Here is a 17,992-nt window from a genome sequence, read left to right as displayed (position 1 = left end):
TTTCTCATTTGTCATTTTATATCTATATAAAACTGCCTCTATAATCTCATGGTAGGGGCTCTTCAACAACCACTATGCATTAGGGCTTCTGGGTATAGTAATAAGATTCTTTTTTACCTACAGTGCCTTCCTCTTGGAACTTTGCATAGCAATTAGGATATTTTTTATTTAATTATATGTATTATAGTTGCCTTCTACATTTATTTTTCAACGACCTTTTAGAGCTCCACAAGAGCACAAATTTGTTATCTGATCTCTGTCTCTCATTGTAAGCACATACTAAATTTTCTACATAGTAGATACTTAATTAATGTTGTTGTTTGAACTTTTTGTCCAGAGATGTAATACAATTGTCATTGGTTGCTAAATCAAACACATTTTTGAAAAGTTGAGTTTAGTCATGATAATTGTCATACTAATGAAAGTGAATATTAAAGGTGAGTCCAGACCTAGAATAATCCAAATTTATTTATTTATTTTAAATTTTTTAAAACACTTATCTTCCATCTTGGAATCAATACTGTGTATTGGTTCCAAGGCAGAAGAATGGTAAGGGCTATGGGCAATGGGGGTCAAGTGACTTGCCCAGGGTCACACATCTAGGAAGTGAGGCCTGATTTGAACCTAGGACTCCTATCTTTAGGCCTGGTTCTCAATCCACTTAGCCACCCAACTGCCTTCCCCCACCCCCAATTTATTTTAAGGATGAGAACTTAATTTATTTAATAAAAACTATATGAAGTTATCTTATTAACTTGAATGTTGGCCAGTTGAAATGGTTTTAAAGGTAGAATATCACTTCTTATAGGGCTGCTGTAGCATGTGTTGGGGCATTTTATGAAAAAATGGGAAGGATGTTAGGAAGTGCATTTCCAGAAACAGTTAACAATCTTTTGAAGTCTCTGAAAAGTGCAGAGGTAAGTTACAGAACAAGTTTCATATATTTTTATATATACTGTTTTGCTTTTTTAGAAGAATTAATCTTAAATAATCATTTGCTCTATATCTAACTAGAGAACTTAGATGTTTAGTAAGAGGCATTTCATAATTAACTTTAGAGGCAGTAGAAAATTCCCTAAATGTACTCCATTGTCTAAAATTTGATGTGAATAGGAGAAAGATCCTTGTTTCATATGAAGAAATAACATATGAATCCTCAGAAAATCTCTTATATCTTTCTTGTCATATCTAGTACCAAATAAAGTTTTGTACTAACAATAAGACTTTTGTCAATGTGCAAATACATGAAGGGAAACCTACATTATTTTCTAAACCATCTTAGAGAAAACCCCATCTCAGTTGTTTCTTGTAGTTGACTAAGAGGCCTATCTATAATCTGGGGCAAGAGCAAACCTTCTTATGACAAATTATAAGAGATGCTATAAGAGCTTTGTTGTCTCTGTTAGGTGTTCTTCATTGATATTTCTTAAGTATTTCTTAATCATCTTGTAAAAGTGGGATGTCTTTCACTTGGGAATATGCAACATATAAATGAACAATTTGGCCTCTCAAATTAACTTTTATGTTACTACTTTGCTCCCTGAAGCTTCTGTTATCCAATTAAAACCTCTTTTAGTAATGTTAAATTATTGTTGTCAACTTTCAAGAACTTATTTTCTAATTAATAATTACTTAAATTCTAGAACTACGTTTCTTAAACTCAGTTCTGCCTTATAGAAACAACAAGTTGGGCGTTGGGGGGCAGATGTTGCAGTTAGTGGTATTTTTAAAATAAAGTTATATAGCAAAGATATTTATCTGCAGCATTTTTATAATTTGTTAAAATAAACTTAATTTTCCATCATTTTGTCCCCAAATTTCTCTATCTTCTGCCTGTCTATTCTGGAGATATTCTGTATCTTCATAATGCTGGACTGGAATTAGTAATTGCCATCAATATGCCTAGAAATACTATGTGATCATATTCTTTGGGAAACACTGATCTAGAAATATCTTTAGAAATAGTAGTAGTGGTTTGTTGTGGTGTTCTTACTTAATTTAAGAATTTGTTAACCAGTTTTTAATTTTTTTTTTTTAACGCACATACAGTCTCAGGGCCGAAGTGAAATCTTAATGAGTTTACAAAAAGTCCTAAATGGGCTAGGTGGTGCAGCAGCATCCTGTCATCGTGATATTTATAAGAATGCAAGATCTTTGCTAAGTGATAGATCTATGGCTGTTAGGTGTGCAGTAGCTAAAGTGAGTACTTTATTGACTTTAATTTGATTATCTTATAAACTTGGGAATTTCCTTCTCTAATGCAGTTTGCAACTTATCCTGTGTGATTTTTATCCTTATTTATCCACAATTTATTTGTCAAAAATGTACCCAATGCTTTATACTTTGCTTATTTTTATGTTAAGGTTATAAATCATGCTTCTTATATTGTTTGTCCTCAAAGTAATTTATTTTCTCAGGGTGTTAAATATGAGACTGTAAATGTAAAAAATTTTTAAAATTGGTTTATTTCATAGAAAAAATTGAGTTATTTCTTTTAAGAATAAGAGGCCTTTGTTGAAGAATTAAATTAAGCTAAGATCAGTTTTTCTCTTGTGTAAAGTACTTTATGTTGACAGCCATTAGTAATTAAAGGGAGCTAACTTAAATATAAACTTTTTGGAAGTATTTGCATACTAATCATTGTGTTTAAACTTGAGCAGATTAGCCTTCTTTGACCTCTATCTCTAAGTTATACTTTTAGTGAATATCTAGTTTTAGAAGAATAACCAATAAACATAATTTAAGTAAGTACCTTTAGTGTGTCTACCACTAAGATGTACTGACAGTATTAAAAAATATAGATATAACATATTTGAAATAATATGCAAAATTCAAATATGTACATGTGCAGAATTGCAAACTTCTCATTATGTTTCTATCCAAAATCTATTTAGAATTAAAATGTGGTCTTAATGTATTTATATATTTTATTTAAATTATATATTTTCCAGAGGCACTTAAAGCTAAAAAAAATGAGGAAATAAAGTTCAGTTATTAATGAAGATTAAACAAATTTATAATCATAATTTAATTGGAAAATAAGATTTAAGATAAAAAAACCCTTATCTTACTCAGATTTTTAGGTAAATAGCTATTAAATATTGCATTCTTTGAGGAAAAGGAGAACTGGGAGAAATTTTTTTTATAAAATCATTAATTCAGAAGGCATTTTAAAAGAACTTTTTGTAAGACATAGCTAGGCAAAGGGGATGTAAATTTTTTAAAAAAGGAATTAGTCTTTCCATTTATACAGAGAAATAAATGCAAAATAGCTATAGAATAATTTGGGGTGGGGTTAGTGACTTTGGAGAGGGCAATTTCAATTGAAAGATGAGGTTGGGGGCCAGATTGCAGAGTATTTCAAGAACAATGAAAAAAAAGGAAGTGGAAGCTGTTTCAGTGAATTTGGCTAAAAGGGAGGTGAGAGATCTAGGTTAGTAGCAGAAAGTAGCTTCTAATGAGAGTTTTTTGATAATGAGTGAGAGCTGGGCACATTTATAAGTATCAGGAAAAGAATAATGAGATAGAGATTGAAGATTAGAGATACAAGGGAAGATGATAGTGGGGGGAAATCTTGTCATTAAGACAGGGAAGTTGGGATCAAGGGTAAATGTAGAGAGGTTGATATTCGCAAAGGCAAAGGCTAAGGCTATCTCTTCAAAGACTGGAATAAAGGAGGAGATATTGAGGGATGATTGAGATTGTTATGGGTTGTAAGATGAGGAAAAGTGAGGAGAAGGGAGTTCATGGAAAATTGCCTCTGTTTTTTTTTCAGTGAAATATGAAGAGAGTCCTGAGCTGAGAAGGTGAGGAGAGAGAATGCAATGGGAAGCTTGTAGAGAGTTAAGAAAGATTGGAAGAGCCACTGTGGTAAATGAGATAGAGAATCAATTAGGGAGGAACAGAAGAATTAGCTTGGTGCAGTGAGGTTCTAGTTGAAATTTGAGAACATAAATATGTAGTGGGTCCAGTTAACACATGTGCAGATCATCCTCCAGCTCCAATCCAGTAGCATGACATCAAGAGTAGAGGAGAAAGATGTTGGGAATAATCTGAGGTTGGGACTAAACAAGGCATAAGTGGAACAAGGAATTTGAGAGTAGATGACAGTATAGAGTTGAACTGGTTCACTTAAAGGGCTTTGGCATAGGAAGAGGGTACTGCTAGGGCAAGGATGAGATATAATAAAATACTAGGAATATTTCCCAAAAACTTTGTATAAAATGCTTCACTGTTAATATTTCCTGTCTTCATAGGTTACCATCTCTAATGTTCTTTTTGTCTATCTGCCATCTAATCTGTTCAAATGAATTGATTCACTTCATGAATAAACAGTAAAGCACTATTAACATAATAATATCCTACTCTTCCCTTAATCACTCATTTATAATTAGGTGCTTCATATATACCTCATTTGTTGTTTAGTACAGAATTTGTTAATAATACTCTTTCTCAGATAGGTTGACAGTGTTGTCGGAAATGAGTACTTTTTTCTTAATTGTATGGTTAGGAAGCTTTTTGTTTTTCAGCTAATATCATTTAGTAATAATATTGCAATATGCAGAGTTATTTTTTTAATTCAAGACATTTTAACTTAATACCTACTGTGAGCAGTATACAGTGCTAGCCACCAGAAAAGATAAATAATGATAATCATTTTTTAAAAATAGCAAAACTCCAAGACTTCAGACCATAATAACTGCCTGAGTGGAAGCAGATAGCACAGCTCCCATGTATCTACTTCATCTAAAACCTATAAATCACACCAGACCAAGTAAAACTCAAGAAATTCAATCAGAAGCAGAAACTACAGTAAGTCAGTCAATCACAAAACATTTATTAAATACTTACTATTTGCTAGGGACTATGATAGGTGCTGGAGATACAAAGAAGAGTAAAAGACCTAGACTGCTTTAAATCTAGGAGAACCTAATGCTAGGAGGTGGAGGGGGGGGGGGGGGAGGAGTGGTGCAACAAGCCATGTGAACCAGATTAAGAATAGGCAAGTAAGACTCACCTGAAATTACAACAGGAAACATTGCTTGTCCTTGGCACAAAGCTCCAAATCATGAACTAAAGTTTGTAAGATGAGTAAATAGAGACATCATCCAATATAAAGAATTATTGTAAATACAGAGATATCTCCCCAAAACTTTCATAAGTATGAATAGAGACTCAAAGAAAAACAAGATATTTTCCACAAGTACCATATGAATGCCTAGATGAAATAAAGCAAGAGATAAAAAATGAAATAAGGAGAAGAAAGAATTGAAAGGAGAATAAATAGCTTAAAATAAAAGTGGTAAACCTAACATCAGTAGTATCAAACTTGCCTCCCATAGCTTGCAATTATGTGCCAGAGATAAAGCCCTTTCCTTTGTCTCCATGGTCTTAGATACCATGAACCCAGATGAGGTAACAGTTCAGTGAAACAATAGCAGAAAATACTAATCTCCAACACATTGACTTTAGCACTCTCTTCTCTGTAGCCCATCATATTCTAGCAGCAGGTTTGCACAGGCATACTTACATGCTTACAGCAGAACTCAACTCTACTCCTTCCTCATCCTAGTGCAGGGGGAAAGGTAGAAACTTTCTCAAGCTGTGACAACAATGTAGCAGCACTGTGTGGCACAACAGAGCTCAGCCAGAGAATATAGGAATGTGGAGGGAACTGAGGCAGGACAATTGTGGGTGACTATGTGATAGCATTCCATTAAAGTGGAAAGAAGCTTGTGCTGTTTTTCTCCTCTTAGATGTTACTTTGGGCAGAGACCTAGTCTGGGGATCATGACTTCCTCAATTTAGGATGAGACCAAGATGGCTTTGAGGTTTAGCCCTCAAAGAAACTGACATCAAAAGGAAAGGAGAAAGAAAATGAATAATAGAAGAATATAATGAAAGAAGAATGAAGTTACCCAAAATCTCAGGTAGAAAAAAATTCCAAGACTTTGCTAAATGGGTCTAGACATCTGAGAATAAATACTATAAGACAAAGGAAAATGAATTGATACCCAATGAGGCAAGAATTGTGGATTTCTTTCTTTTCTCCTCCCTTCGTCCCTTCTTTCTTTCCTCCCTCCCTCCCTCTCTCCCTCCCTCCCTCCCTCCCTCCCTCTCTCCCTTCCTTCCTTCCTTCCTTCCTTCCTTCCTTCCTTCCTTCCTTCCTTCCTTCCTTTCTTCCTTTCTTCCTTCCTTCCTTCCCTTTATTTTTTTGCAAGGATAAATCTTTTTTTCTTTTTTAAAAATTTTCTTTTTTTTTTAATGATTTACATCAACAACAGAAAACATTTAAATAAAAATGCAAAAAATTATGTGCATAGTGCAAAATTACAAACTCCCCACAGTTTAAAATTTATTGAATAATATGTGAGTTATATATGTGTGCCAAATTAAACATTTTGAATGTCCTTCGAATTTGTTTTATTTTTATACTTTTTTCTCTTGATTTTGTGGTTGTTATTTTTTTTAATAACCCCATGGATTTTTAAGAGAGCATGGAACCACACTAGAATGTTTGTGGATAGTTTAAAAAATAAATAATAATTGTGAAAGCAGAATTTATGGCCTATGTTGGTTGAATACATGACAGTGGTAAATCTCACTAAAAAAAAGAGAGAGTATACCTATTTAGGAATATAAATTCACAAAGAAACGAAGGATAATCTTGAAGAAGAAAAGCAAAAAGCAATAATGTTAAAATAAAACAGGATTTCTATACAAATGTAAATTGATCTGAAAGACAGGATGTATAGAGACAATTCAAGGATTATAGATCTCTTCACAGAACATGCCACATCAAGAAACATGGACATTGTAATGCAAGAAATAGTACAAGAAAATTCCTGGAACTTTTGAACACATAAATCAAAATACCAGTCAAAAGAACTCACTTATTACTTCCAGAAATAAGCAAACAAAAATCCTCTACTTCAAACTTAAGATATATAGTTGGTTAAGTTGAATAATTACCAGGAAAAACAACAAATTCTATAATTGACCCAGGAGAAAGATCTTTAATGATAGAAGAATGGAAATTGAAATAAAACATTACTATCCTCAATCTATTAGAAATTACATGAGGGAATCTCTTCCAACAAGCAAAGGGACCCATATTACAACCTATTGTGACATTACCTGCAATCTTGAAATTCCCTTAGGCTTTAATAGATGAATAATATAAAGACTAAAAATGGACTAAATAAATGCAAGGGGCATGAAATTGAAGAATAAAAATCTAGAATAGGCAGAAAAGGAAGATTAACAATCAGGAAGATCAGATATATACTTTTTAGAAATATATGTAGAAAATTAAGTTTTTTAAAACTAAAAAACAAGTTAAAGGAAATGAGGATTTTTCTTGATTGTTTAACTGAGAGAGAGAAAAAAAGTAGAATTAAATACCTAGATGAAGAAAGGGTGGGTTGGTTCTGCTTTTAGTGTTTAAAGAGGGAAAAGAGGATAAAAAGAATATGGAAAAAGGAAATAAATTGATGGAACTTGCTACTTTTCCTAATTAAGTTGGATGAAGAGATACACGGAGGAAGGGACTGAAGCAGAAAGCACCAGTTTAATGTGAAAAGTAGGACTGAACATATATGCATTTTTACACAAAGTGTTTGCTGTAGAGCTACATCAAAGTCAATAGGCAAATAGATGGGAACAGAAGAAGGGAAGTTAAGCAGAACAGGATTGTGAGGTAGACATTTTCTGCAGTCCCTTCTAACTTTCTTTTCCTTTTCCCCTATCTGGTATCGGAGATTATAAGTATGCAAAACCATTCCTGGCTAATCCTTGCTGTTAAACACACACACACACACACACACACACACACACACACACACACACACACACACACACACTCACAAAGAATTATATATCATAGGCAGGGCACTTATATTTATAGTCACAGGATGAGAAAGCAAGAAGCTTAGCCCCATAATAGCCTTATGAAATAACAAAGGAAAATGCTGATCATTTGCATGTCACATCAGTTTCCATACTCCTTTCAGATATACCATAAAACCAACTTATAGAGTTGAGTCTTGAGATTTATTCTTCTTGTAGTCAATACCCATTTCTGTGGTCTGGCCCCAAAACATTCTGTTTGAGATAAGCATCAGATTTCAACTCTTCTTTATAATGTTAGGCAAATAGAGAAGTAAGGAAGGGAACTATTTCTCTTTTTTTGCTTGAAACACTGAAATAGTAAAATTCTTCTCAGGATACCCACCATTCCCTCCTCATGCAAAATGTGGTATACATTTTCAGTATAGTCAGAGAGTTAAAGAAATAAGTCTAGGACAGGTGGCCAATGTGCTCAGCTGTTCTAGGCCTGAAGAAAAGGGTACTGGCATCCAGCTGGGGTCAGTACTTTCTTCCTAGAAGCTTCTTTATTCAAGGGACCCAAACTGATAAAACCTAAATTCCTAGTGTGGAAGGAGGCTAAGACAACTTTGAGTTATCATCCCTACTCTTGTCTAGCTCTAATCCTGCTATTACAGATCTCGCTTTCCAACCTCCTAAGTTGTTTTAGGATAAAATTTTCTCATCTTGACCTTTTGTTGCCTATGCCACTCCAAAATTCTATTTCAAGAATTATCTTGAAGTTTTTGATAGGTAGTATTGGGAGAATTTGGCTAGGTTGCTGCCTCTAATCTGCCATTTTGGCTCTGCCCCTATTACATATTTTTTAGAAAAATAAATGCTATAAATTAGAGTTTTATAATTTCATATGCTTTTTTTTGTTATTTAAGTTCAGAATAACATTTTATCATAAAAAAACCCACTAAAGAACCAAATGTATGACTATCTGTCTGTCTCTTTAAATATCTGTCTACCTAAATTTATATCCTGTTTATAGGCTTTCCAGATTCTCTGCTGGGTTGGAGAGCCTTTGAACAGATATACAGTGATCCCTCACCTGTCATGGGAGTTACATTCCAAAGACCCCCACAATAGGTGAAAATCTCCAAAGTAGCAGGAGAGCCAACAGACTGATGCTACAGTCACTGAGCTATCAGCTCCCAGAATATAGAACACAGCACTGTGGTTGGTTACCTTTCATTCCATCAGCCAATACTGGCAAACTTGTGCAAGTGGTAGTGACATACTGCATTTTCATTGTGTTTAGTGTGGTATTCATTGGCAAAATCCTGTGATATAGTGAAAACTCTGCAATACAGAACTAGATTAAAAAACAAACCGTGATACAGAGAAGCTGTGATAAGTGAGCCACGATATAGTGAGGGATAACTGTAGTTAGATTATACAAATAAACATATAGTTGTAATGTGTGAATCTGTGCATTATGATGATGATATTGTTGAATATCATAGATTAAGTGTATTCTTTCTACTGTAGGCTCTGCAGGCTGACAGAAAATAACTTTTGAACTAATCAGTGAACTGATTTGTAGCGTGTGATCATATTCTATTTTGTTGTCTCTGAATTAGTGTGTGTGTGTGTGTGTGTGTGTGTGTATGAATGAATGGCATTAGTTAGACTTATAATCTCCAGGAGTGCGTTTATGTCTTATACTTTTTCACATTCCCCACAGGGTTTTGTACAGTGTCAGGTGCATAGTAGGTATTTATTAAATTCTTGTTAACTTGAAAAAATGGTGTATTTCTTCTAGTTGTAGCTCTAGTATAGATTTATTGCTTTGAATCTAGTACTTTTCTCCACAGTATCACAGAATAAAATTTAAAACTATGTTTTTTCAGATCAATTTAATAACGTCTGTGTTAAAACCCTTTTAAAAATTAATTTAATTTTAAACTATCTCTTTTATATTACAGTGTCTGCTGGAACTGCAGAATGAAGCTGTATTTATGTGGACAGCTGAATTGGAAAATATAGCCACACTATCTTTTAAGGCTTTGGAAAGCTCAAATTATGGAGTTCGAGTGGCAGTGGCAAAACTCTTGGGAACAGTTATGGCAACAGCATTGATGCCTAAACAGGCAACAGGTACTAAATTATCATAACACATCATATACTTACACTTTTAAATTTTGTATGTTTTTTAAAACATTTTCCGTGACATCATAAACTAATCTCTGAATTCCTGATTTATAAATTTATGATCTCTGAATTCCTCTAATGTTTGTTTCTTTGGAAAAATTAAATTCTATAAAAACTTTGATATCATTTCAAACCAAAAGATATTAATCATAAGTATTTAGTATATCCTCCCAAATTAGTTATGCAGTATATTAAGATTCAGTTAAAAGTAAAATTGATAAATTTGTTGTTATTGTTTAGTCATTTTCAATTATGTCTGACTTTTTGTGATCCCATTTGGGGTTTTCTTGTTAGAGATACTGTAGTAATTTGACATTTCCTACTTAATCTAATTTTATAGAGAAAACTGAGGCAAACAAGGCCAAATGTTTAGACTAGGGGTCACATAGCTAGTAAGTGTCTGAGGTGAGATTTGAACTCAGAGATTTTAAAATATTTTTATTTACTTGTCTTCAATATCTGAGGAATTATTTCCATTTTTAAAGTATTTAATGTCATTGTTTCTTTCCATCACAATTAATTGAATATGCCTAGAATATTTTGTCATTTCTTCTTTGCAAAATACGAAACTTTTCGTCTAAAACTTTTTTTACTTTTAACATTTTATGCCTGTATTACATGATGATCCCTTCTTTAATACACCCTGGATCTGTGGATGGGAACTGGGTAGTGAGCAACAGAGATGCCAGTTGGCACCTTTCTAAGATCCTAAACAGATTTAGGCCTCTCTGTGCTTTATTTGGGACCCATTTTCATCACATAGCTTTGCCCTGTACAGGAGTAGTTTCTTAGTATATTTCTTACCAAAACATGTCCCCAGTGTCTTCAGACCTCTTTGTCTTCCTATCCTGATCTAGACTGGAAAATGACTTATGGCAGTTTGTTTTTTCTTTTCTTTTCTTTTTTTTTAATTTAAATTTTATTTCATCAATTTAGAACATTATTCTTTGGTTATAAGAATCATATTCTTTCCTTCCCTCCACTCCACCTACCTTTCCGGAGTGCAGCTATGAATAAGTTTGTTTTTTCTTGAATTTCACCATTAGGATTCCGTCTGGTATGTTTTCTAATCTATTTGATGGGATTTGGAAGTAGAACCTTGCTATACTTCTTTCCTCTCTATCTTGATTCATCTATCTTTTATTATTATATTTTGATATTAGTAAAAAATAATAGCAGCTTTAAATTCTTGAAGCCAATAATGGTTATTTAGCATACATTATGGTGGCAAAATATATATAGTATATTTTAGAAAGTCTTTAAAAAGTAAACCTAAAGTACATTTCTATTTATTTTCTTAATTATTTAATAATGAAAGCTAACTTCTCAGACTATTTGCCATTAAAATATATTTATATGATTATAAACTTTTCTAACTTTTTTTTCTCTAAAAGTAATGCGTCAGAATGTGAAAAGAGCTACTCTAGATGAAGTCTTAGAACTCATGGCCACAGGATTTCTACGTGGTGGATCTGGATTCTTAAAGAGTGGTGGAGAAATGTTAAAAGTTGGTGGGTCAGTTAATCGTGAAGTAAGAGTTGGAGTCACACAGGTTTGTAACAACTGTGTAAAAATTATCATTATTTTCTTATTTTTTACTTCACAAAATTTATAAAACTGCTGCCAAATAATAGCAAATACACAGACATTTGTTTCTTTACATATGAAATATCACTTTAATATTTTACTTTGATTTATTTAAAAACATTTTTATAAAATGTTTTTCATTTTCTTAAATTACATGTTTATATGTACCTATAATTATCCATATAAAGCATAGATGTATATCTACTTGGGCTATCCATATGGAAACTGACATTTCAATAATTATTTTAGCCTTTTATTTACTCAAATAATTCTAAGAAGGACAGAAATATCCAAGAGTCAAATATTTTACTACAATGGTAAAATTCTTAATGTTTTTGGAAAATTATTTAAAGTAATAGTTATCATATCAGCTACTGCCTATCAGATATTTTGAACTGAATGTCTTATAGGCATCTCAAATGCAACATGCCCAAAATAGAGTTCAAACTCACACTTCTTCTGAACTACTCTATTACTTTCAAAGGTACTGTGATCCTTCCATTTATCTGGGTTTGCTTTTGTTTAAGTGTCATCCTCCATTCTTTACTTTCTCACCCAGGATATCTGAGATCATTTGCAAAATCTTGTTTCTACCTCTACATCTTACAACTATCCTCTCAGCACTCACAAAAACTTTCATAATTTAGATCCTCTATCTCTTTCCTGGATTACTACAACAGTCCCCTAATTGATCTCTGTGCCTCAGTCTTCTTACTGTTCTAATCCATCTTTCATATAACCACCAAAGTGAATTTCTAAAAGTGTAGATCTGATGATGTCACTTTTCTACACAATAAATTCCAGTGATTCCTTGTTACTTTTAAAGTAAAATGTAAGCTCCTCTGTTTATCGTTTAAGCCTCTTTGTGTTTGTTCTTTTCCTGTCTTTCTTGGCCTCTTAAAAACCTTTATTCATTATGAAATCTAGCCATATTAACTCACTTGCTCTTTCAAATACACTCATTTCATTTCCATTTCTCTTCCTTTGTATTGACTTATATGTATAGTGTATACTTCTTCCTCATCTGGTCTCTGGAAATCTTTGATTTCTTTCTTATTTTGCTGAAGTGCCACTATTCTACCTGATCTTTTTCCTAATCCCTTCTTTCCTAAACTACTTTTTGTTGATTTTATGTATATTATATATGTTTTCTCTCCTATTAGAATGCAAGCACCTTAAGGCCAGGAACTCTTTTGCTTTTTGTTTTTCAAAATGTAGACATTTATAAATGTTTGCTTATTTGATTAGATATAAAATTTCTAGAGCCATTGATCAGTTCCAAATATACATTTTCTCTACCTTTGGTAGAAGCTAAAGGGAGATTGTGATAACCTAGTCATAAACCTCTCATCAGACTATGTATTTGGAATAAATGAGATTGAAGAGTCTATAGAATCCTAACCTCTACTTTTTGGGGGAGATTAAAGAAGCAGAATTTTGTAGCCTTACAGCTGTATTTCATCATGTTTTCCATTTCAAAATGTAATTTTCTTTTATAAAGTGTATTCTTTTATGAAGTATTTTGGGCTTTTTTTGGAAGTTGTTTTATTTGTAAATGGAATTAATTTATTTTCTTTTAGGTCTTAAATTACATTTTATTCTGCTTTCAGGCATATGTTGTTTTTGTTACAACACTAGGTGGTCAGTGGTTAGAACGCAGCTTTGCTACATTCTTGTCCCACGTACTTGATCTGGTTTCACATCCTCGGGCCACTCAAACACATGTAGAAGCTGTGTACTCAAGAAGATGTGTCTCCTTTATCCTCAGAGCTACTGTAGGCAGTTTGCTTGGGGAAAAAGCTCAGATTGCAGCTGCCAAAGAAATCTGCCAAGCCATTGGAAAACAAATGAAAGTAGTGGGTAAGGATTTTTTTTTCACTTGAATACAAGTTTTGGAAATTAATAATGCACAGGATCACAGAACATATTTAATGCAAAGGGACCACAGGGGCTGTCTAGTCCTACTGCCTCATTCTTTATATGAAGAAATTGAGCACAGATGTGTGTCATTTGCCCAAGATTAAAAAGAGCCAGAATGTAAGTCCTCAGACTCTAGAGCAGCGATGGCAAACCTATGTCATGGGTGTCATGCAACAGACTCTCAGTGGGCACACGACCTCTCTTCTCCCCCAGAATTCATTACTAGAAGGGCAGAGGGACTCATGTGGAGCTGCTTCTCTCCTTCTTTCCCCCCATCCCTCTGCCCAGCAGCCCAATGGGAATGTTCAGGGGATAAGGTTGGTGGCTTGCAGGCAGCAGAGCTCTCAGGCCATTCCCTTCTCCCTCTCTATACTCACTGAGGACATTCCTCACTTCTCCCACTCCTGTGCCCAGCAGCCCAATGGGAATGCTTTATCTCTCCCCTGAATGGAGCAAGGGGTAAGGGGGAGCAGGGTGTGCCCAGCACTTGGTTGGGGGGAGAGGCATGGCACACAGTCCTTGGCATGGCAGTAATGGCATTTGGTCTAGGGTAGGGTTGGGACAGGACCCAGCTCTCCATCTCTAAAAATTTTGCCATCATTGCTTTGGAGTATACATAATATCTGATACCTCTAAGGAAGTAATGTTTATCACGATTACCTTAATGACTAATTATTTTATTTTATTGTTATTATAATTTGTACTATCAATCTAACTGAATTATATATCACTTTTTATTTTGTTTCTAAAATCATTCTTTTTTAATGCTCCTGCCTAAAACTCTTGAGTTGTAGTTTTAGTGTTTAAACAACATCTTAAGTATACAATTCATGCCATATATTTAAGCACATTTATTTATGATTGTTGTTTTCCTTTGCTCCCCCACTCCCACCCCCAGGTACTTATTATTTTTTAAACCCTTACCTTCCATCTTGGAATCAACACTGTGTATTGGTTCCAAGGCAGAAGAGTGGTAAAGGCTAGGCAATGAGAGTTAAGTGATTTGCCCAAGGTCATATAGCTGGGAAGTGTCTGAGGTCAGATTTGAACCTAGGACCTCCCATCTCTAGGCCTGGGTCTCAATCCACTAAACTACCCAGATGCCCTCCAAGCACTTATTTTTGAGACCCAACATTTTATAAGTCTTTCTGACCACAACACATTTTTATGATGTTTTCATAGAATGAATATAATGATTCCACTATTCCTTTTGGTTATCTCTAAGATAAGTCAAATCCAAACATTTCATAAGCATAGTTCACATAATATTTTCTTTGTATGCAATACTTTCCATTCGTCCTCACTAAAACTCAATCTAGAATTTTTTCCACTTGCACCCACTTGTAATCTTTTATTATTGTTTAAACCAGTAAATATTTTCACTGGTTTGCAGTTATAGTATTTGGATCCAGGGATGGACCTGAAATGAAGTGGAGAAAGGCTAGGGTTGGGAAGGGCAGGAATAATCGTTTATGTTCAAAGGACATATTGGAATTAATTTTACTAATGAGCATCATGAAGCTCCTTACTGTATTAAATACTGTAGTAGTACTACAGTAAAACCTTATTAGTTCAGTCCAATTAGAAGAAATCTGAACAAATTGAAGAGGTAAATTGTAGAACATATTAAAATATAATTTTATTGTTTTTCAAATGTTAAACAATAGCTTGAACTAGTTAATAATGTTACCTAATATTGTCCTTCAGAACAGTACTATAATGAATAGATTAAGAAATTATATTTAAACAAACATTTATTTTTTTTCCTTTCACTATTTTATTTTTTCAAATTATATGTAAAAGCACTTTTTAACATTAGTTTTCTAAAATGTTGAATTCCATATTCTTTCTTTCTTCCTTTTCCTCCTCTCTCCATGAGACAGTAAGCAGTTTGATAAAGTAAACAAATATTTCTCAAGTGCTTAAAAGTTTGTTCCCAAATGGTTTTATTGTCTGCCTATGGTCTTATTTATTATGAATTTGCTTAGCAAACACATTTTTTATGAGGGAAACGAAACTCAGCCGTTTCCTTATCTTGAATGATCATGAATTGTGGGTTAATGAGAGTCATATTAATGAAGTTTTACTTTAGAGATACTTAAATAATTTGTTCTATATTGACAATTAATTTGTATATTATCCAAAATGAAACAAACTTTAAAGGCAAAAAAACTTTAGAGCCTTGTTAACCTACATTTATTTAAATTATAGGACATGAGAAAATTAAATCATCCATTGCATTATATCTTTTGATACACTTAGAGATAAAGTTCAGTATTAGAGTCATAAAACTTCAATCTGCTTAACTGTCAGCTTTATAGTCTGCTTCTCTTTGGCTTTCATTAATTGTGCCTATCTACATGTTAGATATCATAGATAAGACTATATTCTCACTTTGTAGTTATAAGGAGGACCATCAATTACCTGTTAAGAATGTTTTAACTTTGGTTGGAATAAAAGTCTAGTTCTTTGTTGCACAATATTTAACATCAAGTAACAGGACCATAGGCCCTTTGAAAATGAGCTGATTAATTAGCTTCAAACTTATTTTTGTTGAATGCTTTCTGATTAATCTAGCCATGTGAGGAGAAAAATAATGCTTGGATGCTAATGTATTTGATATATTTAAATATGCATTGAATCACTATACTATAATCATATCATTCCTTTAAAATGTTTAACATTCTATAATATTAGGATGGATAGCTGGGAAATTATTATTTAAAAGATTTGATTTGCAGCCATTAATTATATGTTGTATTATTTTAAAAATAAATAAATGGAAGAAGCCTGAAGTAAAAATTTTAATTTACTCATACTAAGTACCTAATACTTCTTTGTTTCTCCAGAAGCAGTAGTGAATGATACAAGCAGTGAAAACAAATCTGGAGCAGCTGACATAGCAGCAAGTCAGCATGTGATGGTGTGTGCCCTACAGGAGCTTGGTAGCTTAGTCCAAAGCTTAAATGCCACTGCATCGCCTCTTATTCAGGAAGCATCTATAGGTATGCACTTGACTTGCATGGAAAAGTCTTTCTTAATATCTGGGAAAAACTTTTAATGTAAAAATACAACAGATACTTAATTTATTATTTGTTTAATTAGTCATCTTTTTACAAACTTAGTAAGACTTTTTTTTATTATTTTTAATTTAATCTGTGAATTGATTCAACTCTTCTAGAAAGCAATTTAAAATTATACTAACAGTGATTAGACAGAAGTAGAGAAGACCTAGTTATAAAGAATATAGAACTCTAAGTGCTTCCAGACACATTTTTAAAAATTATATAATATTCAATTTTGTAAGGATCTTTATTCAAGGCAACTAGGTGGCTCAGCAAATAAGAATCAGAAAAACTTGAATTTAAATCCAGCTTCTGTCACTTACTAACTCTGTGACCATAGGCAAGTCACTTAACCTTTGTTTTTCTTAATCTCCCTGGAAACAGAAGTGGCAAAACACTGTATTGATTATTTTTCCAAGAAAACCTCATGGTGAGAATTGTCATGCTATGATTCATAGGGTCCCAAAGAGTTGTTCATGACTGAATGACTAAAAAACAATGATGCTTTATTTTGCTACAAGACAATTTTCATAAGTGATAGTTATTGGCAGAGTATGTAACCACAGGCAATCAAAATTCTCATAAGGTGGTTAAACTGGATATTTACACATAGAACTATAAATTCTCTGAGGGTGAAGAATTGTGTTATTTTTATTTTTCCAAAGAACCTAACAACACCTTTCATATAGTAATTGAATTTATGGTTACTGAATAAATATTTCTACATGCTTTTTGAATTTAAGAAAAATATATAAGCAATATATATAAAAACCTTTATGAAACTCAAGGTAGTATAATCTTAATTTTATATTCAAGAAAACTCAGAAACATTAGTTAATGAAACTACCTGGGATCTATTGTTTCTTATTATTCCTTCCTCTTCCTTTTGCCTAGCTGAAAGCTATTGCACTCCTTAAATTTCAAATAGCACTTTGCCTGAAATGCTTCTTTTTATTATCACCTACTATTTTGTTTAATACATATAAATGTTTTTCCTCCAATAAAAAGCTTCTTCTGATTCAGATCTATATCATGTGTAAATGTTGTAAGTCTGTATGTATATGTACATATGTGTTTGAGTATGTTTAAGGTCCCTGGTTGTACCTAGGCACCTAAATTTTTTTTTGAAGCTTTTATTCGGTTGCCTTGGTAAATTATTGAGAAAATCAGGAATAATCGAGTTAAGTCAGCAAGAATTTATTAAGCACCTACTATGCGCTAAATGCTGTGGATACAAGGAATATAAAAAATCATTTCTTTGCTCTCAAGGATCTTAAAATCTAATGGGAGGAGAAAACATTCAAACAATTGTATACCAATAAGACATTGTTCAGTTTTTTCAGTGATCTTTGACTCTTTGTGAACCCATTTGCCATTTTCTTGGCAAATACACT

General features: G+C 33.1%; 1 protein-coding gene across 2 annotated transcripts in view; it reads left to right on the top strand.

The window, feature by feature from the left end:
- The window catches only part of HEATR5B (HEAT repeat containing 5B), a 147,087-nt gene that overhangs the window by 8,855 nt on the left and 120,240 nt on the right, over positions 1-17,992 (top strand). For both annotated transcript variants that reach the window (XM_007476089.2, XM_001380840.4), the window contains 6 exons: positions 809-917; positions 2,050-2,199; positions 9,801-9,972; positions 11,421-11,578; positions 13,224-13,473; positions 16,383-16,538. In XM_007476089.2, the coding sequence (XP_007476151.2) occupies positions 809-917; positions 2,050-2,199; positions 9,801-9,972; positions 11,421-11,578; positions 13,224-13,473; positions 16,383-16,538 (995 nt within the window). The remainder of the gene's footprint in view (positions 1-808; positions 918-2,049; positions 2,200-9,800; positions 9,973-11,420; positions 11,579-13,223; positions 13,474-16,382; positions 16,539-17,992) is intronic.

This window comes from Monodelphis domestica, chromosome 1, assembly GCF_027887165.1.
Source record: "Monodelphis domestica isolate mMonDom1 chromosome 1, mMonDom1.pri, whole genome shotgun sequence".
Taxonomy (NCBI): domain Eukaryota; kingdom Metazoa; phylum Chordata; class Mammalia; order Didelphimorphia; family Didelphidae; genus Monodelphis; species Monodelphis domestica.
The sequence above is the reverse complement of the archived record's forward strand: the minus strand, read 5'-3'. Positions and strand labels throughout refer to the sequence as shown.